General features: G+C 42.9%; 3 protein-coding genes across 4 annotated transcripts in view; 2 read left to right on the top strand and 1 right to left on the bottom strand.

The window, feature by feature from the left end:
* The first annotated feature begins 163 nt into the window (after positions 1 to 163).
* On the top strand, positions 164 to 4,968 carry LOC128750058 (ADP-ribosylation factor-like protein 8A). Its single transcript, XM_053850200.1, has 7 exons — positions 164 to 589; positions 1,379 to 1,459; positions 1,675 to 1,748; positions 1,836 to 1,929; positions 2,061 to 2,128; positions 2,222 to 2,292; positions 2,549 to 4,968. The coding sequence occupies exons 1-7, from the start codon at positions 467 to 469 to the stop codon at positions 2,599 to 2,601; spliced, it is 564 nt and encodes a 187-aa protein (XP_053706175.1). The 5' UTR covers positions 164 to 466; the 3' UTR covers positions 2,602 to 4,968.
* A 2,626-nt stretch (positions 4,969 to 7,594) lies between these two features.
* Positions 7,595 to 11,699, bottom strand: gpr37l1b (G protein-coupled receptor 37 like 1b). Its single transcript, XM_053849796.1, has 4 exons — positions 10,820 to 11,699; positions 9,404 to 9,712; positions 8,959 to 9,330; positions 7,595 to 8,388 (listed from the first exon to the last, which is right to left on the bottom strand). The coding sequence occupies exons 1-4, from the start codon at positions 11,411 to 11,413 to the stop codon at positions 8,215 to 8,217; spliced, it is 1,449 nt and encodes a 482-aa protein (XP_053705771.1). The 5' UTR covers positions 11,414 to 11,699; the 3' UTR covers positions 7,595 to 8,214.
* Positions 11,700 to 17,427: 5,728 nt separating this feature from the next.
* itpr3 (inositol 1,4,5-trisphosphate receptor, type 3) overlaps positions 17,428 to 21,800 on the top strand; it is a 28,673-nt gene continuing 24,300 nt past the window's right edge. For both annotated transcript variants that reach the window (XM_053849075.1, XM_053849074.1), the window contains exon 1: positions 17,428 to 17,835. In XM_053849075.1, the coding sequence (XP_053705050.1) occupies positions 17,744 to 17,835 (92 nt within the window). In that variant the 5' untranslated portion in view covers positions 17,428 to 17,743. The remainder of the gene's footprint in view (positions 17,836 to 21,800) is intronic.

The following is a 21,800-nucleotide window of genomic DNA, read 5'->3' as shown; positions in this document are numbered from 1 at the left end:
TTTTCCGTAAACCCCACCCAAACCGGAAATGTAATCGACTATTTGACTTCTAATATTAATTTGATGTTAATAACGTAACGTATCACTAAAATATGACACAAACCTGATGAGCATTCTGTAAATTCAGTATATTTGATGGGGAGGCTATAAGCGTAGTTATCCGCTGACAACGCTTTGTTAGTTTATTTTGAAGGGTTAAGCGGAAGTACTTAAGAGACTTACGCGTGATTTGACGTTGCTGGATGGCAAAGGCGTAGCTAGTAAACATCTCAGAAAGCCGAGGAAAGACAGCGGGCGCCGTCGCTTGACAACACCGATTGAGAACAGATATTATTCGGCTTGAGTCGACCCAGTCTGTGTCTCTCGGTCTCCTCTAACCTGCCGGGACTGTCACGGCAACAACCGCCGCCTCCTAAAGCACCGAAGCAGCCGGAGTTAGCGTTAGCATTAGCATCAGACGACAACCATGATAGCGTTGATCAACAAACTGCTCGACTGGTTCAAGGCGCTCTTCTGGAAGGAGGAGATGGAGCTGACGCTGGTGGGCCTGCAGTACTCCGGGAAAACCACATTTGTCAACGTGATAGCGGTGAGCTTTGCCGTCGCCAGATGTTGGTTAGCATCTGGGTGCATCTATTGTTACACAGCGGTCAAGTGATGGCACGGGGATGGTGAGGTCAGCTGATCTGGGCTTTATTATCGAGCAAAGGAAAATATCTTTTCGAAATTGCTATCGCGAATATGTGATTTATTTTTATTTTTTATCTTAGTAGGAGCTAAAAGCAACCCTTCCTCCCTATACTATACTTCCACTTCTGTTGCATTTGAGTTTCGGATCGTGCCGCTGAATTCAACACACGTTATGCTTAGTTTATGCTCGGTCCAGTGGTCCAACTGAAAGTGGGTCGACTATCCTCCTGACAGAGTGACCTTCCTTTTCCTCGAGATGAAGTCACTCCCTTTCTTGCAAGAACAGCTGACATCAATCTCCGGGACTCCCGTGTGTCACATTCACGATTGGAAATCCATTAGATTGATCTTCTAGCCTTTGACTAGATTATTTTCAGTTTTAAAACGAGAGAATTTCACTGCCATCATTTAATTCATCAATGTTCTTTTCAGTAGCATACATTTTTTTGGTTATTATTAATACACATCAGATTTTATATACTAATAAAGTGTGATGAACTCATGATACTTTTCTGTTAATGCCTCTGTTGTATATTGTTTGATCACATTTACTATCAAATCCAATTTGAGCTTACCTGTATATTCATCATCAAGCTTCTCTCTGCAAAGTTACTTGACACAGCTGAACAGTGCTTATTTGTGGGGAATGTTTTCCAACCATCGGTAGCATCTATGTTGTGTTTTCCAGTCTGGTCAGTTCAGCGAAGACATGATTCCCACAGTTGGATTCAACATGAGGAAGATCACCAAAGGCAACGTCACCATCAAGGTGACTATTTTTATGTTTGTGCTCATGGCTTGTTTGCGCACCATGCTAGCGTTTGACTAAGAGAAACAAAAGCGTGTGTGTTGTGGTCACATGATAAGTGAGTGATCAACAATGGCTAGAAATGGATCACAAGACACACACTGACTTTTTAATCTGCATCATCTTGGCCACAACATGATGATATCTTTGTCCTTACTCTGCAATCTACTTCCTAGTTGTGGGATATTGGCGGGCAGCCTCGCTTCAGAAGCATGTGGGAACGTTACTGTCGAGGCGTCAGCGCCATTGTGTGAGTCCTGAGGTTACTTTTCTTCACACTTATTTTTACTATGAAAACAAAATGGAAATCCCCTGTATACACTGCTTTATAATGCAGTTACATGGTGGACGCAGCCGACCCAGAGAAGATTGAAGCCTCTAAAAACGAACTTCACAACCTGCTGGACAAACCACAGCTGCAAGGAATTCCAGTGAGTCCTTTTCAATAGATAGTGTTTTGACTTCAAAATGAAGAATACAAAATAATGTCAATCACAGTGTTTATTACACTTTGCAAACCTTAAAAGTCAATTAAAACCAGACTGTTTCGTCTGGTTTTTAGGTTTTGGTTTTGGGGAACAAGAGAGACCTCCCCGGGGCGTTGGATGAGAAGGAGCTCATCGAGAGGATGTAAGTGAAACACTCATTATTTTATAGTGGTTATTAGGATGCATTCATTTTTTCGCTACTTAAAAACATTCAATTGATTGTCTTATTATTCAGGAATCTGTCGGCCATCCAAGACAGAGAGATCTGCTGCTACTCCATCTCCTGCAAGGAGAAAGACAACATCGGTATGACGCTCACTCTTGTGAACTAAGTTTTCAGATAACAACCATCATTTAACCTGCCGTTATTGAACACATTTTTTGAAAAACAACATGAAAGTGAGTTTAAAATATTGCGTCAAGTATGCACATAAATTGCTAGTGCTTTTAGCTTTTGCGTTTTGCGTCTCGTGAAGCGCCATCTATAAAGAGACAGGCTTCTTCAACACGTGGGACAGAAGCCCAAATTCATGCTGCTGACACCTCACTGGTCTTTCTGCAGACATCACTCTCCAGTGGTTGATCCAACACTCCCGGACTAAGAGGAGTTCCTGAGAACAGACACACTCCCTGCGTCGGAGCAGTCCGTGCCCACAAGATCAACCCTTCCCGTCCCCTTCACACGCCACTTTTCCCACTCACCACCATTCGATCTCGCTCTAAACATTCTTTTCCAGACGCTGTCGTCTCTACCTCGGGATGCACTGACGCTATCATCAACGATGCTGAAATATAAATATCTTTAGCTAAAGTTTCAAAATCATTAGTAATTTGGTGTATTTGTAAAATCCAATTCGAATAATTCAGAGTGTCAGTGCATCGTCACATGTCTGCATCCCTCCCATCCATAGCGTTTTATTAAACCCCTCTGAAACTAAAAGCCTTTTGTAAATCCGCTCGACTGTCAGCCATGTTGACTTTTAATCGTCGCTGAAATTGCCGTCACTTAAAAAAGGTGCCATCGGATTCTTTCCCATGAGCCTCCTCTTCTTTATTTTGCACCCAGAAACAAAAAAATGCCTTCATCCATTTCTTCTCCTTCCTTCATCCCCCAAACATCCATTCATTCCTTCGCATTTATACCTAACCCGACAAGCGCCGCCCCCCTCCTGGCTCCTCCTCCGTCTCTTGTAACCAGCCCGTGCTCCCTCCTCTTCCTTCCCTTTTTCTTTTACTTGTGTCCTCGCCGCCTCACTCCCTTTCGAGCGAGGGATGAAATCTTTTTATTGCACTGTTGATTTTTGGTATTGTAAGATATAATTAATGACAATAATGTTAATAATCTTATCGTGACATAACCTGTCCAGATTTAAGGAGGCGGTACTAGAACTGGAGGTGTTACTGTTTCTGTGTATATGTAATAAGCTTTTTTTTCCTCATACGTTTTATATTTCTTTTTTTTTTATTGTTGTTTTTGACATCATAAAGACTACGCTCGATGTGTAACCAGTCCAAGTGTTTTTCGCTCCACGGCGCCTGCTGATTGGACCGGAGCTGTCATGTGATGTCATTTTCATGTGCGACACAGCGAAGCAAGCGTAGTAGTTTGGTTCACTCGTCCATACTTGATGCATCTTTCGACTAATCCTCTGCGCTAGGTCATTTTCCAATTATTAAATCAGAGCGTGATTCATCTATTTATTTTAATCTCGACAACAAATCATCACTCGCCACGTTATGGAAAACATGTATTGATTTTTATCATCCAAACTGTTCAGGCCTAATAAAGATGAAGAACTATTTATTGTTCATCCGAAAAAAGCTTTTTTTTGTCTTTTTAAACTCACTCCTTCATCATGTGACACTTTAATCTCGATTATTTAAATGTTCAACCATGCAGACACCAACATTTGAAGTGCAATGTCTGCCTTTATTTATTTATATTTTTGGGGTGCCTTTAGGTTGCAGCATGTACATTCTTTGTTGGTGTATCTGAAGGGATGTGAAGGTGAAAATGAGTCAACGTGGAGCAGACTTTTACATTTTTCAACTGGGCTCCTATCTTGCTCCTGTAGACAGTGACATCACAGGGCCTTCTCTTTTCAGGAGATGAGATCACCAGCACACTGAACCCCTAAAAAAAATAATCGGACTCTTTCCTTATCTCCTGCTTTATTGCCTCACTCATAAACTTTATGAATAATGATCATTTATGGGCGCGATGTGAGCGTTTTTCTTTTTTCATGGACTCGAAATAATTGTGCGTCTTTATGTTACGATATCTAAATGATGTAATGTAACCTGCCGTGAGTGTCATTACTTCAAGTGCATGAATAAAATGATGGGAAGTCGGTCAAGTTGATCTGATGATTTGTTGACCTTCAGAAATGCCATTCATGTGAATCTTACAACCCCCCTCCACACAGGCTCCTCCTGTGAGAGTATATTCATGGTGTCATACAACACCATTGTTTCGAATTTAGGTGCCGCGTTTGGTGACCGGTGAATCGGCATGTAGGTTCTTTTGTTTGTCTCTATGTTTGCATGGAGCTAAGATCAGCGGGTTTCAGTGAAATTGGAAAAAAAAAGTTGAAGGGCTGAACCTGGATGTAGAAAACTAACTCACAATTCAAACATTTGGGATTCGTGTTCAGTACTGCATGTCTATTCAGTATTTTCACATGATCTTATTGAATATTTATGGGTCAAAATTGATATTTTGGCGTTTGATGATGAGACGGTGGATGAGCTTGAGGCGTGGGTCGAGACTTGGCGATATTTTGGAGATCCTAAAAGCCTCCGTTGATTTGTAAGTGGCCTCATCGTGGCAGGCAACAACACAACGTGAGTTTTCAAATTGCTTTTGATACTGGTTTATACACACAAAGTCGGGCTGTTGTTTTAACTGGATTGTTTGGCTCGGTGAAACATGTTGAAGAGAATCACACATGTAAATGATGCTTATTAAAGGTGTAAGAACAATGATGTCACTATTCTGTTTGGTCCTTTTCCCCTGGCTGATGTGGATCTTGGCCTCGATGTGGCCCCGGAGCCACTGTTTGAACAAGTTGTGTGACTACATTTTCCTCTCTGGGTGTGGCATCGCAGTCACTACATGTGTTGGGTTCCGCTCTTGTTGTTTTCACCCAGCTGCCCACACGTCGCCATGTGCCTTGAAGTCTTGTCACCGCTCTGGTGGCAGTTAGCAGTCAAGAATCTGATCTGCAGGTTAGAAACCAACCCAGATGAAGTGCTTCGCCGGGAGCCACATGCAGCCATTTTCATGTGTTTATGCTGCATTAATGATTGTGTTTTTAGTGTTATTCACTACATCTTTGGGTTTCTTAGTATTAGGACTTCCCTTTTAATGTAGCTGTGAACCTACGAATTTAAGGTAAGATTTCATAATGAAATAATCCCCCCATGTTTGAAATAATTAATAAATTATAAAGAATTTAACAACCACAATTTCCCTTTATACCCTGTGTTTAGTTCAATTTATAACCATTTTTTAATTAAATATGAGGGAAAATACATGGTATATTACATTTAAAACGGTACTCAAATAACAATTTATGTGACTATCACTTTAAGTTTCACTGTGGCCCGTCGGACACTCACTGTGGCCCGTCGGTGATTTTGTGTCCGCAATTTGGCCGATTAAACAGCAGAGGGCAGCAAACAAACGTTGAACAATCGTGTTTGGCCGATGACTGAAGTCGCTTCTTGTCGTTTTTCCGCCCTAGAATTGAACTTCAGCAGCTCCACAAATAAGTCAGAAAAACTCCTGCTGTCTGACTTTGTCCCCTGCTCTTTCGTTTCTTTAAGCCTAGTCGACTCAACATATAAGGTGGATTTGTCTGACAAAAAAATAAATCAATTGGAGAATATAAATAAAACAAAATCAGTTGTTGAATTTAAATGAGACAAACCGCAGTTCACCAATGACCAATAACAAGCTATAGATCAGTTATGCATTGGATCAGTTTTGCGGCAGTATCTCATTGGCAGTGTAGGAATGTTGCATTACGTCACTGCGGCTTCTCTCCCATGATGCGATAGAGATAATTGACAGATTAGAGAGGAGACACAGAGTGGGGAGCCGGGTTTTTCTCAGGGGAATCAAAAGCTGAGTGACAAATGAAGAAGTGAAGAACTTGGAAGCAGAAAAAAAAAGCGGTCATCTGGTCACTTGGCTTGATAAAAGTCCCTCTCTCAGTCCGCCCATCCCCTCCTCATGTCAGCCGCTGGCTGGAACTCTCCTTTGGTGGTGTGAAGTGTGTGTGTGGATGTGCGTGAACCTTTTAGATCTTCCAACAAAGAGAACGGCCTCGGCACTTCCTGTCCGTGATGCGAGGTGGTCCAAGCACCTCGCTCTCCGGCGGGACCCCATGCTTGTCGTCATGGCAGCATTACAACGGTGTCCCCCCAAAAGTCCTCCTTCCCTCATCAGTTTTCCCAAAGAACAAAACCAACATTGTGCGCTTGGTTCCCTCGCTCTCAGTGAGTGTGAGACATTCAGGTCAGATTAGTTTGTGCTCATTGAGCCTGAGCTCACAGCAACCCACACGGACTCTTGATTCACTGCGTGTACCTCAGTCTGAGCAGCGTTTTAAAGCTTCTCCTCTGAACTATATGAATTCAGTCTGCATTATTATTGACCCCTGCTTGTCTTCAACAAGTAACTCATCGTTGAATAGTGAATTTGAAATGCTTTTATTCCTTTAAAAATCCTCTTTCGTTGTCTCGCCCGTGGATTTGAAGATCTTGCTGACTCACGCCAGGGCCCCAGATGTACTAACAAATATGCAGTTGACAGCCCCCCCCCAGAGGAATTTGATGGTTTGGGATGAAAGATGGCTTTGTTGGAGCAACTGGCCTGGTGCCTTGCTGTGATTTATATTTGACAATTGTGCGTGGAAATGAATGATATTCAAGAATCCGGTTCACCAGCTTGGAGCGGCTTTTAACCTGAACCTGTGGGTGTGGATTGACAGGGCTGGGCTCGGACCTGCGACCCTCGGTTTTACGTAACCACGAACCACCCTTGGTGCCCAACCAGTGTGCTGGCATGACCAATGCAGGTCTAGTCGACGCCGAGTGTTGGTGGCTTCATTAGCGAACAGAGGCGGTCTGTTCCGCCGCTAGCATCAGCTCATCACTACTAATGAGAACAACATCTCCCTCCTCCATCAGTCCTCTCACTCTGGAGGTCCTTTTTCTCACTCACAAAAGCCGATCTGAGGCCACAAATATCACACTTTTCTAGCTCGGACTTGCAAAAATAGAGAGCTTGTTGTCACTCATGAAGCTCCATCTTTAAGAAGCTAATGCAGGCAGTGTCCTTTGAAACCCTAGTGTGTGTGTGTTTGTGCGTGCGTGTGTGTCTTTCTCAGGCGTGAGTCTGGGCTGTAATCCCATAGCGACGGGACAGTCGTCAGGTCATTGATATTCAGAGCAGCAGCTGAGCTGAGGAGCACAACTTCTCTCTCTCTCTTCAAAATGCTTCCACTTCCTTTCTCTCGATGTCGATAAATCATCTTCCTCAGAGACGACCGGTGAGAACATTAGATCATTTTCATCATAAAATACCTCTGACTCTCATGAGGAAATCTGACCGTTTATTGTGTGTAACTTTCCCGATCACAAAAGCACAGGTCAGAACCTTAGGTTGCAGTCAAAACTCGAGCTGTGTTTTCCGCTCACGTTCCACTTCAGCTGTTAGTCAGCCGGCTTCTCTGTCCAAAAATATAAAACGGCAATCATTTGAATAACTGTTTTCATTCCCATCTTCAATTTGGTCATTGAAATCCAACATCAACTCGCACATTTCATATTCCAAGAGCTAGTCAGCGTTATGGGTTTTACATCGACTCCCCTCTACTGTTACAAAGACGTTAGCTTGGTTCTACGATACTCTTGCTACGCTACAGTCAAAGGAGTCCAAACTTCTACGTCCATCACTCCGCCAAACAGACCCGACCAGTCACATTCAGGTTAACAGCCTACAACAAACTTGGTAGAGCAGATGAGTCCTCGTGGAGTCGTTCACTAGTGCAAGCATCTCTTCCGACATTTCTTAAGATTAATGGTCATCCTCAGTCCACAGTTCAGCTGCATGAAAACACGGCGTCAACCAAGATGGCTTGGCTGCAAACAGAGCTCGACAAAAAACGCTACAGATGTAGAAAAGTGGCACGTGTGGAGCAGATCATTAGGAACACAGCTCTAGCTGGAAATGGAAAGGATCGCAGATGTGTCTTTAGCCTTGTCGTAAAAGATGGACGTCTCGTTGGAGGACTTGAGTTTGGTGTGAGCGCAGCTCGGAGAGCCCTGAGCCGTGGACCTCTGGCACTCCTGACAGCAGCAGCAGCAGCAGTCCATGAACGCCTGGCCCAGAGCCTGCAGACAGGGTGGAGATACTTTTAGCTGCAGGGTGGTTTGTAAGCTGGTAGCTGAAGAAGGGGACGATGATAATGAGAAACGACAACAGGAGTAGAAGACAGAGAAGAAAGAGGAGCTGAAGGAGGGAGGAGCAGGGCAAAGAGGAAAGTGAAGAAGGAGGAGGATAAAAAGGAGGTGAAGGGAAAGATGAAAATGAGAAGAAAGAGGAGAGGAGGATGAAGAGGATGTGAAGATGAGGCTGAAGAGGAAGAAGGAGAAGGATGACAATAGACGATGAAGAAGGAGGGGTGGAGAAGAAGGAGGAGGAGGATGATGGGGAGTTGATGGGAAAGATGAAAAGAAAAGGAGAAGAAAGGAGAGGACGATGAAGAGGATGTGAGGAAGGTAGATTAGGAGGAGGACAAAGAGGAGGAAAAGAAGAATGAGGGTAGAAAGAAAGAATGACAACAATGAGGAGAAGAAGAAGATGAAGAAGAAGTGGGAGATGAAGAAGATGGATGACAGCAAAGAGTTGAGGAAGATGAAGAATGAGGGGGAAGATGAAGAGTGTGTTTCTGAGCGACCTACCTTACACAAGCAAAGCAGCAGGACCGGGGTGACGGACGACTTGAAGAACAACAGGAAGTGGTTCAAGAGCGCCAGCATGGCTGCTGTGTGCTCAGAGATGGTTATCCGTGTGTAGGCCAGCGTGATGCTGCACACGTGCTCGGGCAGGGCACAGATGCCGTAGACCACGGCCAGCGCCAGCAGCGTGCAGTTCAGCTGCCGCTCCACCACCTGGTGCTGCTGTCGCTTCTGGCTGGACGAGCGGTCCTCCTGGCTCCGTTGCTTCTGGGCGGAGCTGGAGTCGCTGTTGACGTTGCGGGTGGCCATTTGGCAAAGAACGGTGAAGAGAACAGGGAGGCAGAAGTAGCATCCGAAGCACCACCACATGCGACCCTGGAACACATGACAAGCGTGTTGTAACCGAAACCTTGATTCACTGGTGCAGTCAGAGCAATGAGCAGCTCACCTGTAGGTACCTCAGCAGCAGGGAGTGGAGGGAGTCGGGCAGGTAATGTGAAAGAGGAGAGGAGGAGGTGATGGTGCAGGAGTCAGCCAGCTGGCCAGTGGAAGGGGACACACTCTGCGTGAGCTGCCAGAGGAAGATCTCAGGGCTGGACAGCAGGAGGGCCGTGAGCCACACCAGCAGCAGCTTCAGCAGCACCGAGCGGCAGCGCTCCACTCGCCGTTCCTTCAGGTGGGAGGAGCTGGTGGCAGCGTGGAACCGATCGATCCCCAGAGCACACAGGGTGAAGGAGGTGATGCCGAGAGACACGACCTGAAGCGGAGTCAACAAAGACTTGACTCGCTGAAACATGCCACTCCATCATCTGCTAAAAATCCAATTTTGAAGTGGCAGTGTTCCCAGTGAGGACCGACACAAAAGCTTCGCAGTCCACCTACATTGAAAGCCAACTCTTTCAATAGAAGCTACAACTGTTGCAGTGCATTATGGGACTTGTAGTATGAGTGATGCCCATTCATAATAGACACACTGGTATGACGTGATGAAATAAGAGACCACTTCTTGTTGATAAATGCCAGGCGCGGAGGAAAGTTAGCCGCGAAGCAGGACGTGCCAGCAGATAACCATGGCAACTGACTCTTCATGAACGCAGCTTCCAATCAGGTTTGCTAAGTGGGGGCTGTGGCCCCCGACGGTCGCTCCCTGGTCACCACACTATTTAGGATCATTAGACCAAAACGCGGCACTGTGTTGCAAATAGCTCCGCCTGACACGGCGTTTCCGCATGGACGCACTTGACTGCAGAGCACAACAGACTTCCCACAGGACTCTCCACCATTACTTTGGTTGGTTCCTGTCATGTTTTCTCTTGGTGTTGACTGTGACTTGAGTCAAACAGAGAGCCTGAGTCCTCACATTATGTTATGCGCTTATGTGTTCCTCGATTTAAAACCAATTTCCTGCACAGTCATCTTGAACTGACCTGCAGCGGCACTGTTATATTCCCACCTATTTAGCTTTATTTCAGCCGGACAGACTACTCTTCACATTTTGGTGTGTTGTGAGTCCATACCCAGCCTGTAATGTTAAGTATCAATAAATGCCTGATGTTTTGACAACAACAAAATATGAACATCAGAAATTGAAAACATCAATCTAGGGCACTTGGTACAGGCTGATATGGTGTTTATTATCAGGGTTTATTCTCAACTATTTACTTCATTATTCACCGTAAATAAAAGTGTGTCTGCAATGTAACTGATTCAAATTCAAAGAAATTCAAATTTAAGATGGAATGTCATGGATTGAATTTCATTTTTGATAAAGTTTCCCTTGCTCTATTTTGATTCACCATGAAGGACCAAATATAAAGTGTTGACATTGTTTTTTTCCACGTTCATGTGTTTTGGCTCCGCCTACCTCCATATAAGGCACCACGCGACAAGTGATGTCACCAAGGATCCTCCTCTGGGAGAGCTGGTTGAGAACCACCACCGGAAGGCAGATAATCAGGACTAGGAAATCCCAGAATGCCATGCTGGCCAGCAGGTAGTTCCAGGCCGACCTCATGTAGAAGTTGTTCCACACGATGCACATGACCGCCATGTTTCCCACCACACCCACCGCCAGCACCAGACCGGCCAGAAACAGGATGGCGTAGGCCACATAGGAGCTCTCGTCCAGCGGGTAGAAGGGGTTGCGGAGTCCGGGGCTGGCCCTGGTTTGGTTATGTCTTCTGCTGGATGTGTTGAACTCACTTTCCAGCGGAGCAGTGACGGTGTCAAACTCAAAATACTGCCCAAAAGTGGACTGCTGCTCGTCTTCATCGGTGCCACGGGCCTGCCGATGATGCTGGTCCAGGTCTAGATCGAGGACCTCCTCCAAGTGTAGGCTGTGATCAGGGCTGATGGCGTCGTCCCCCTGGCTGCTGAGCTGGTTGGTGGTCCGAGCAGAAGAGAGGCTTCTCACACCTGTTATCAACAGCAGCAACCACAGAGCTGCAGATGCCGACATGATGAGGGTCACCGACGAAGACCAGCTTGGTTCTAGAAAAGTCCTGGATCTTGAAGTTCTCTGAAAGTTCCTCACTCGATCTTCTCGCCCTCTCCTCTGCTGTCTTCTCTTCACTCAAAGACTTTCTCTTTCACCATCCATCTGTCATCCCAGCAGCTGGTGGAGCTCCGGTCGGAGGGGGCGGCAGGGTGAGGGTCCGCGTCTGGTGGAGGCAGCAGTGAGACTGTGGACTGTCCTGGGGCTCTGATGGGAACCCGTCGCTCGCCAGTTTGCCTGGCTGAAGCTTTTGTCAAAACACACACATCCACACAGGCATACAAACAAGGTTGGCACAAAACTTGAGTCTGCACAATCATGCATGCACACTTTTTGTTCTCCTCCACCAGACATTTAACACTCATCTCTGCTGCCACCTACTGGCGATTCAAACTCTAATCTTCTTGAAAAAGCTTCTTGGTGCAACGTGGAAGAGTGGAAGAGAAGAGTGGGCGGCGATCTAGGTGGAAGTTCTTACCAGTGACTCCAGTTAATGTCCGTCTTGTAGGACAGGTGCATCTCATCATCTCCTGTGGCAAACAAAAAGTTATATTTCTATTTTAATATTTTATTCACGAGGCTCACCAGCAGGCACCTCACGACCGCCTGGTGACAGATGACCAGCATGTTCTCCTGCCTCTCCAGCTCCATGATGCTCGGCTCCAACGGCACCACCAGTAGCTATACTCCTACCTCAGAGCAAACTCCACCAGGTCATTCTCATGGGTGTCTTCATTGGTCATGTCTTGACACACAACCGGAAACGCACAGGATCTAATACATGGAAAACATATGAAAAAATAAATGTAAGACAAATGACTGAAGCATGGGAAGACTGAGCCCCCATCTGTGTTTGAGTGTTTGCACCATCATGTCTCACTCAAACTCCTGCTGGAGTCTGCCCAAGGACATCACACTGCTGGCAACTGAGGACATGCTCGCAACAAAAGCAAGCGTCCACCCACCTTACAGCGTGACTTCAACACACACATCAGAATCAGATTCAAATGTATTGCCATGGTCAGTGGGGATCCCACCAACTAGGAAAGTGTTTTGGAATAAACCAGCTGTGTCTTGTGACCCCAGCTGTGTGATGTGACCCCAGATAACCCAGCTAAAAATAGTCCACTCACATATGCAAGTATGTTATTTAGAACTCATGTCATTGTACAATGACAACATGTTGACATATTCTAAGCTACGTATCTTCCTTCTGTATGAAATCACTGCAAGAGCACCCAACACCTTCACACCTGAGCATCAAGGTTCCCTCTAATGTTTCAAGTGTGCGGTCACCTGGACCTCTGTGAGCCACCTGTCGTTGTTGGCTGTGGTGACTGCCATCATAGTTCAGAATAGCGTTTAGAATTACTTACAATTTGTGAAATTTAAAATATAAAAAATAAAAGCCATTATTATTGTGCAATAATAAAATATAATGTTAAGCAAAAACAAGATTTATTATTTTACAAACCAATCCCTTCCTCGTACAGGAAGGTCACGTATATATATGACCCCTCATCACCCCTTTCAAAATTAAAAAAACATTATCTTCACGTTTACACCAAAACGCTGTCCCTTTTTTGTTCCCTACAAGAGTGCTTGCAATACCCTTCATAACCGTCAGAGGGCGTTGAACGACCACCAACATAAATCTGAGATTGTGGTTGACCTGATTTTTTTGGATCAATTATCACCTATTAGTAATCGTTTGACACTTTTAGAACATCTTTGCAGCTACTAATCGTCCTTTCTTTACACATAACCCACCCTATAAATTGTCTCCAGTCAGATATATCCTACCCATGTCATCATTTACTCACCAACACGTCCTCACCTCTTATTGCGTCCAAGGAATCTGTCTTCTGGAAACTTGTCTCGCTCCACACCAAGATTCCCTGTGGAACAGGGAGGACGCTTTGTCTTAATAAATGACAAGTTACGTGTTAAAGACGGTTCAATTCTCTATCCAAATACAACTGCAGTGTTTGTTTTGTTTGACATGTGGATACAGTATTGCAGTGATGGAGATGTGTAACCTTCACTGATGTATTTGCTGACTGGGTGGAGTTTGAGAAACAGCCTGACAGTTTTTTGGTGCGCGTTCTTGACCGTGTTTGAGAAACGGGTGTGTTTGTGTGTCTTACAGTTGGTCCTCAAAAATAATCAGGAGTTAAAGCTCAATTTTGCATCTTTTATGGTTCAGAAATATGCGCATATTTGTTGTCAGTCAATGCAGCCAGAGACAGTAAACATTTGCCTGCAACTGTCAGGGAAGAACAGATCGAACACTAAATAGTTGACACAGCGAGTATTTATTTTAGATAGCAGTGATGTATTTATCTTGGGTCGAGTTTTTCTTGAGTGAAAATGACAAGGTAGCAACTTTGGTATTTAATGTTAAGATTACCAATCCAGGCTGTTTGTGCCCTGTTACGGAAGTCAAAGGTTTTGAAGAAAAAAAAAGTTCTACGTTAGAGCAAAGAAGGGACAGCAGGACAAACGCTTGTTGACTTAACCAGATTTTACTGTTTTTTGGAAGACCATTTCAAGCAAAATAATATTCTAGGACTTTTTTTTTTACGTCCAGTTTGTCCATCATTAAAGGATTTAAACTTTTTACATGTACTAGAGAGCAGACACTAAATTGTTTTAAAAGTTTTTAAACTTCTGACTTAAAAAAAAAAACAAGCTTTGACACAATTAGTTTTGTTTACTTTCTGCTCTCTCTGTACCCTGAACTATAGATCTCTACCTCTTCTAAAGCGTGTTTGTCTTTCCTTGTTCATCCAGTTTCCTCATCAGCTCCTGTTTAAACATTCTTGCATATTTCCACGCCCTAAATGAGACATAAAACAGTTTCTTCTTGTCAAATCTGGAATGAAAACGTGCTGGGCAATTGGTTAAAGAATATGTCTGCATTAAACACTTAACAACACGACGACATTTGTGAAGTTTTGTGCATTTTTTTTCTCCAAACAGCATACTTCAGTGTTTGTCACAACCCTGAGGATGAGCTATAAACCTAATGTCTTCTGAGTATTTATAGGAGGCACATCAATATTGTGTCATCCATCAGTTATAGTGTAACAAAGCAAATGTATAACAACCATTTAAGTGATTGAAGGTGGCTAAGATGCCACAGGTGGGAGCTCTGGCTAAGGTCAGCGCACTGTGTCCGCAGTTCTATAAAAGGCTCTCAGTCTCTCCAATGGAAATATGGAATGGGTCAATGCACACTTAAGCCAGGACAAAAACACATGCACACACCTTATATGGGAGGGGAAGGTGGATGGAAAATGTGTGTGAAACAACAGAGCCTGGAACTTCTCCTTTTCTGATCTTAATCTCCCCAAACTGCAGTTACGACCCCCTCCGAGCTCAGCCCCTACTGTCCATATATTTAGTTGAGATGAACGATATTACAAAGACGCCTGGTTTAGTCTCTGAATTTCTGTCGGGAAATTCAGGAAAGACGTTTATTTGAGGTGAATTTTGCATTTCCTGACTATAGATAGGATCACTTGAGTAAATAAGGTTAATTCCATTGTCTTTCTAATCACTCAAGCTTCCAAATTTTTGGTTCTCTTCTCACCTGAGCAAAGGTGACCAGGTCACACCCCAAGGAGGCAATAACCATTCTACAAAGGGTGAATAAACACATCCCCACTCATACAGCGACAAGCTGCAGTGCTGTCCCATTCAATTGACAGACCCATGTGAAGAACAGGATTTTGATCATTTGCTAATACTGCCTTAGGTACCTACTGTTATTTTTAATATGCTGCATGTCTCCACCTGTAAACTAAACATCTGCTGACAGAGTATTTATATTTAAAGTAAATATTTGGGCTAATTTTCTTGCGGTGATCGTGTCTAACCCAGATCATCTTGAGTAAATCTTATCTCATGTTAATGAGCAACTAAAATAAATTTGACTGAAAATTGTGTGGTGGCAAAGACACCACCACACAATTTAAATATTAAATATAAACTGCCCCAGGGTTTCCCAGTTGAAATAACAGTCGTCGTGTGCCTCTATGATGATAAATGATTCTCTTATAGTACCAGAAGTAAAAAAAAAAAAATCATTCAAGTAAATAAATAAACTAAAGGTAATGCAAAAGTTAACTATACCCATCAGAGATTCCAGCTTTCGCTTCCCAACTATATGTATTTGTTTCCAGATTATTTGCATAACTCATGTTTGACATGGCTATGTGTGTGACATCAATAATGAAAATGCATGGAAAACACTACATACACAACATGACTTCCTCGATTTGTAATATTTAAATGGGCAACTGGTGAAGGGCAATTTAGCGCCTCTAGTGGATATAACGGGAGGTGCATCACAGTTATTGCCTTTCCTGAGATTGAAGTTACATTTTTTTTGTCCCATCACCACATTCCAAACACATTGGAAAGTGATAAATCGATGCTTACGGAGGCAGCTTCCACCAAAGTGAGCCAATGAGATGTGAGCTAAAGCTATCCATTATTTGATCGACAGGCTTTTTTTTGCTTTTAATTTAAAACAGTTTTACACTAAAAATACACTTTTTTTTACACAGACTGAGCACTACAAAGCCTTAAGTCTCAACAGAGCAGTGTTCTGCTCCAGCAAAGAAACTTAGGGCCCCATTCGTGCCAGCTGTCACCATGACGAACACACTATAAATTTGTGGGTAAATGGGACAGAGTTGGGAGGACTACTAAACAGGCGTTACAGCAATGTAGCTGCAGAGCTGGTGGCAGACAGATATATGCATCAACTTAACAACATGGATCGCTGTTTTAAAGACAATAATGCAGGGAAATGTATCAGATGCAGTTTGCTTTTCACTTCAAATACAGGGTTTAGCATGTGATACTGGGATGGAAATATAAAGATTGCGAGTCAGAAGTATAATAATATTGTTAGAGGGTTTGAATTGTGATCAACTTTTCTGGATATAAATGTTTGGCCTCACACTTTAAGATTTAAGCCAATGAGACACACCTGGGTGCCATCAAGGTCAACCGGTCTTAGTTGGAATGAGTTGTGTAGCTGGATTGAATCAAACGCACAGGGGTGAGATGGCGCAACAATCCAGCTGCCAAGCGTGTGTGAGCGCGCGTCAGGTCCAGTGAGTTCAAACTGGTTTATGGTAGCAGAGTGACAGCATCAGACCTGCTACCAGCCTGTTGCCTGCTGCTTTAACTGCTCAAACAGGAAGTGCACCCGCCTCTCTCAACACAAGCACGAAAACACACGCACACACGCACAATCAGTTTGGAAATTGTTGCTTTCCTTTACCTGTTGCACAAAAGTGTGGTCCACCACAAACCTCCAACAATTTCCGCACTGTGCGCTTTAATCACTTGCACGTTCTCAATGGGGAAACAGGACTCTGTTTACTCTGAAATTCCTTAGAAAGTTGAGAGGAATGTTGCCGTAAAATGCAGCAGATATTCAGTACGAGATCGAGGTGTGGCTCCATTTGATTTTCACATTTGAGTTTGTCACTGTAAACTGACCAAACATGGTTTTGCATACATATTAGATGCTACAATTAATGCACCAAAGTGGGGAATGTAACTGGAAATGTAATGCAATAATACTACTGAATGAGATGAATATTTTTTTCAGTCTTTCTTGTTGTACAGTAGAGTAATAATAATCATAAAAAACCATTAAATGTCAACATAAACACACCTCAGTCACACAAAACTACAAATGAACGCCTGTCAGTCGTCACTTGAACGCATCATTGATCATTTTGAATGGAAAAGGTCCACGCAATTGCTTCACAATTCTAAACTCCAGTGACACCTAGTGCTTCGTATGAGAACTGCCACCAAAAAGGAGACGTTCATATGTTGTGACTGTGTGTGCTGGGCACATTTTGACTCTGTTATTCTCATTTGTAGCTTGTCATCCTTATCGACACCTCGATTCACTTCCTGGTTGCACACACCACTGTCAGCGCGCTGAGGAGGGAGGGAAGAGCAGCGCCGACACTTGACTGTGTGAGCTCCGAGCGACTCACACACGCTTCGAAAACTTTTGTTCCGCGGTCATATCGGGTTGTAAAGTCAATGTATCTTTCAGAAACTCGAGCACCACGCTGAGCGCTCATGAGCGGAGTCGCGCGCGGGGAACCCTGGAGGTTGACTTGAGAGCTTTGGACTCCAGCTGCTGCAGGACTCGGAGAGACATGGAGCTTCAGTGAGTTGTAATGCTTTGGGGTGTTTTCAGAAGAAACGGGACCCAGAAGTGAAAGGTTTTGGAGACCCAGAACCAGCAGCAGCATGTCGGACTCTGCCTCCAGCTTCCTTCACATTGGAGATATCGTGTCTATGTACGCGGAGGGAACTGTCAATGGCTTCATCAGTACTCTGGGGTGAGTGTCTCAACCTCTGCTTTCTACTGATGTCTTCAAGAGTTACTCTAAATAAACAACACCTACTTAGTGTCTTTCAAAGATATTCATTTCTTTGTCTTACATGTATTAATTTACACTGTAATTCACTAACAAACTCCACTTACAAAGCTACATTTTACACTATTTAGATCAACTTATTCATCTTTTGACAAGTCAAGCCTCGTAAAAGACGAGTTCTGTTTAATGTCATTACGTTTATTTATTTATTTTATTACTGGCTGAAAGAAGGTTCTGATCACAATGTGATGGGATAACAAAACTGAGATGAGAGTTAAATATTTACAAACCTTTCATTTACTTAGACAACATCAATACACCCCAACATTCACATCTTCCCAACACAAGTAGACAACAGCACTTAACCACTTTGTAAAATACTCATTTTTAAATATTCTAAACATATTCGCCACATAATACAGAGCAGTGAGTGCTTTTATGTGGATACACTTATAGGTGTCCTGTAATAAACTGACCAGTCCCATGTAACTGGAGTTTGCTCTTGTAATAGGAACAAGAGGATGAAAAATATTGAGTGAATAGTGTAATTTCATACAACTTATATTACTATCACGACAATTCGATACTTGTAAGAAACTTTTTGTGTGTTGCAAAGATAAACCATAAGATTGATGTGAAATGATATGACCACGTCACTGGATTATCATCATCATCATCATCTCAGTTGTGTGACAAAGGCACATATCTTTGCAGTATTTAGAGTCAAATTATTTTGTCCCATAAGGAAACAAAGAAGCACTTCCCTGTGAACTATTTGTGCTGTGGATCCTGAAACTGTTGCTTGCTTCAGGGTGTAATTTGCAAAGAAAACAAAGGACTGAAACACACACACACAGTAGGAGCAAATAAATACCTGTAATTGTGTCAGTTGTGTTCTATAGTGCGGGAAACCTGGATTCACTACAGGCTAACTGACATCACACTTACACATCTAGTGCCTAGAATGTGAAAAGGTGCTACAATATACCATCAGATTTCGACCTGTGTAAGTATCACGTACATGGCCACTGCATGTGAATGGAGATTAGGATCTGATGGCTAACCCGTTAGGTTCTGGTACCAGTTCTCACTGGAAAAGAAAATTCATGCTCCATGAAAAAGGTGGTTCCATGTCCTGTTTGTTGGAGATTTAGAGCATAAAACTGCAAATTTGAGATCAAATCTGTTAATATTAGCAACCTTTTGCACAGTTTCATGAAAGTACATTGTTTGGAATAAATACTACCAAAATAGCTATAGTTCACCAACACGTCCGTCTTTGTTCTCCACTTATTCTGGTTCTGGGGTTGTATTTTGTGGGGCCTATCCTAGTTGCATGGGGCGAAAACTGGGGCACACCTTTGATTGTTTGGCATTCAATCACAGGACTTGCAGACAACCAATTCAAGCTGAGTGGGGACAAAATTCAAGATAAACGGACCCTACAAGGCAGCAGCTCTACAGTATTTCAAAGCTACTAATTGCCACAAACCTAAAAACTAAGTTTCAATTTAATATTTTCATCTATTACAATATGGTATACATATTTTTGGTAGGGTATGCTGTATATATTGTCACCTGCCAGTCATGCAGTTTTTAAAACCATTCCGCCACTGTGTCAATGTTGTCTTCATCACGCTTGACCCAAAATAGTTGGTATTTCACATCAAACATGTTACCATGTCCGAAATTACCGTATCGCATTAACATTGCATAAAAGATCCATAAATTCACTGAAATTTCATGACCACGCCGCACCAACATGCTCTTTTTCTCTGGCACAAACAACTTCCATGGCAGGAAGAGGATGTGACTCTACGTCTGTCCTGGACTGATTCACAATGTGCCAGTGTGTATGTGTATGTTGTGCTGGGTGTATTTCCTGATTCGTGGTTTTTCACCCACACTTTTACATTTGACTCCGTCCTGACCTTTCCAGCCCATTTGTGGCCTCCACAGTCACTTGTTGACTTTGGCCGCTCTCCCTCATCTTGTATTTGAAGAATAATGACTCATCATATGGATGCAGGTGAACTTTACTTCTTAGTTTTCGCCAAAGTAGTCATTTTGTCCAGTTGCAGATTTGCTTCAGGAGGTGGTTACATTCATTTTTGCAATACAAGACTACATTTTGTCATGAAACTTTTCTTTTTACCGACTCACTCTTCAAATTCACTCGGAATGTGCTTCTTAATTTCTACTATGTTAATTAAATAATGTCTAAATTGTCCAAACACGTGTGTATTTGTGTTGCTGTCTGTGCCTAGTGATGAAGCGAATTAATACAGCACTCTTTTCTATCCATTATTAATGGACAAGTGTTTAAGTTGAATGAATGAGCCTATTCGAACGTATTTAATTTCAGTAAAAAGTAAACATACTTTTTGTGTCTCTTAAATGTGATGTAGGAACTTGAATGACTTCCTGTTTCTTTACTCATACATCATCAAGTCACATATTGCAACACTGGTCTAGAATTTTATCTGGAAAGGCATGTTTTGCTTTGAAATGTAATTCAAGAAGTTAAATCTGGAATGAGAATGTACTCACTAAGGAAACAAAGGAGGAAGTGGAAATTCCCAGCGTGTTAGACAAACTGGTATTTGGGTAAAGTACGAATTGATTAACTGTATTTATAACAAACACATTTTTTAAATTTAATTTTCAATGCTTCTATGAACACATGAGACAACGTGCTTGTTTTCCCAAACATTATGAAGAATTACATATTACTACAACTCTCTTGAGGTGAACAGGTTTTTAGGTATAGAGCTACGCAACTCATTCTAATAGGTTTTGTGATGTAAAATTAACATCTAGATCATTAACATTCTCTGCTGTTAATAACTTTCTCATCTTTTTTGTGACTGGCATAGTGGACAGCTGTAACAACACATGCCACATACTGCAGGTCTGACTTCACACATTTGATAGAGTTTGGTTCCATGATTCTTTCTTAAGGCCAGATTGGTTCAAGTTTAGTGTGCGTATATTTGAAGTACATTTGAATAAGGAGTGTCTGCCTCCAGTGCTTTCCCTTTAGTCAAATTAGTTTCCTGTTTCATTATCAAATTAGATAAATAAATTCAATTTTGAGTTGTTGGTTCATATGAAGGGAAATTAAATATTCTTAAACTTTACTAAAAAAAAACAAGGGATGAAATACATACACAGTGCTGTGATGAGATGTGTTTAAGTTCCTTTCAGCAGAGGAAGCCCCTTTGCCTATTCAGACATACAAATTCAAATGGCTGTATTCAAATCTCTTTATCCTGCCACACAAGACATATGGGTACGGGAAAAATGAAAATGCGTTTTCCTCCAGCCACTGAAAGAAGCATGTCAATGAGATCAGTCACCTGTGAGAGTAACATGCACAAACCTGCCATGATAAACACACATTACCATTAATGCATGTCCTGGTCTGCCAACCCCATAAAACTATTAGGCCGTTGACTGTGAAGCTTGACCGACAATAGATTTTTTTTTTAACAAAGTGTATCAAAAAAGATGGAAAAATAGATGATGATTGATTCGAATGGTGACTTTGATTCCAATTTTCTGCTTGGGTTAATGAAGTGTTATCAGCTGACTGTTTGTGATCGTATCTGCATACCTGAGGGTTTGTGACTGACAGGCAGCTGCCGTAAATGGAGCCCACCTGGCAGGTAGACAAAAGAACTGATTGGCTGTTGTTGTAGTGGTGGTTTAGAGTCTGTGGGAGGCGAGGTGCTGTGAAAACAACAAAGAGGCCGGGGTGATGGTGGCAGGGAGCAAGTCTTGACACTCAAGCCAACAACATGCACAATAGATTCTCCAACTCTGGAATCGTTTTTCACACTTCCATTTCATTATCGACTCCCTGGCATTCAGAGATGAACAGGTAATCCAGCTGACTGTGTGAGAGCGTGTGTGTCAGACAGCCA

The sequence above is a fragment of the Synchiropus splendidus genome, chromosome 18 (assembly GCF_027744825.2).
Source record: "Synchiropus splendidus isolate RoL2022-P1 chromosome 18, RoL_Sspl_1.0, whole genome shotgun sequence".
Classification (NCBI taxonomy): domain Eukaryota; kingdom Metazoa; phylum Chordata; class Actinopteri; order Syngnathiformes; family Callionymidae; genus Synchiropus; species Synchiropus splendidus.
This window is presented reverse-complemented; position numbering and strand designations above follow the sequence as displayed.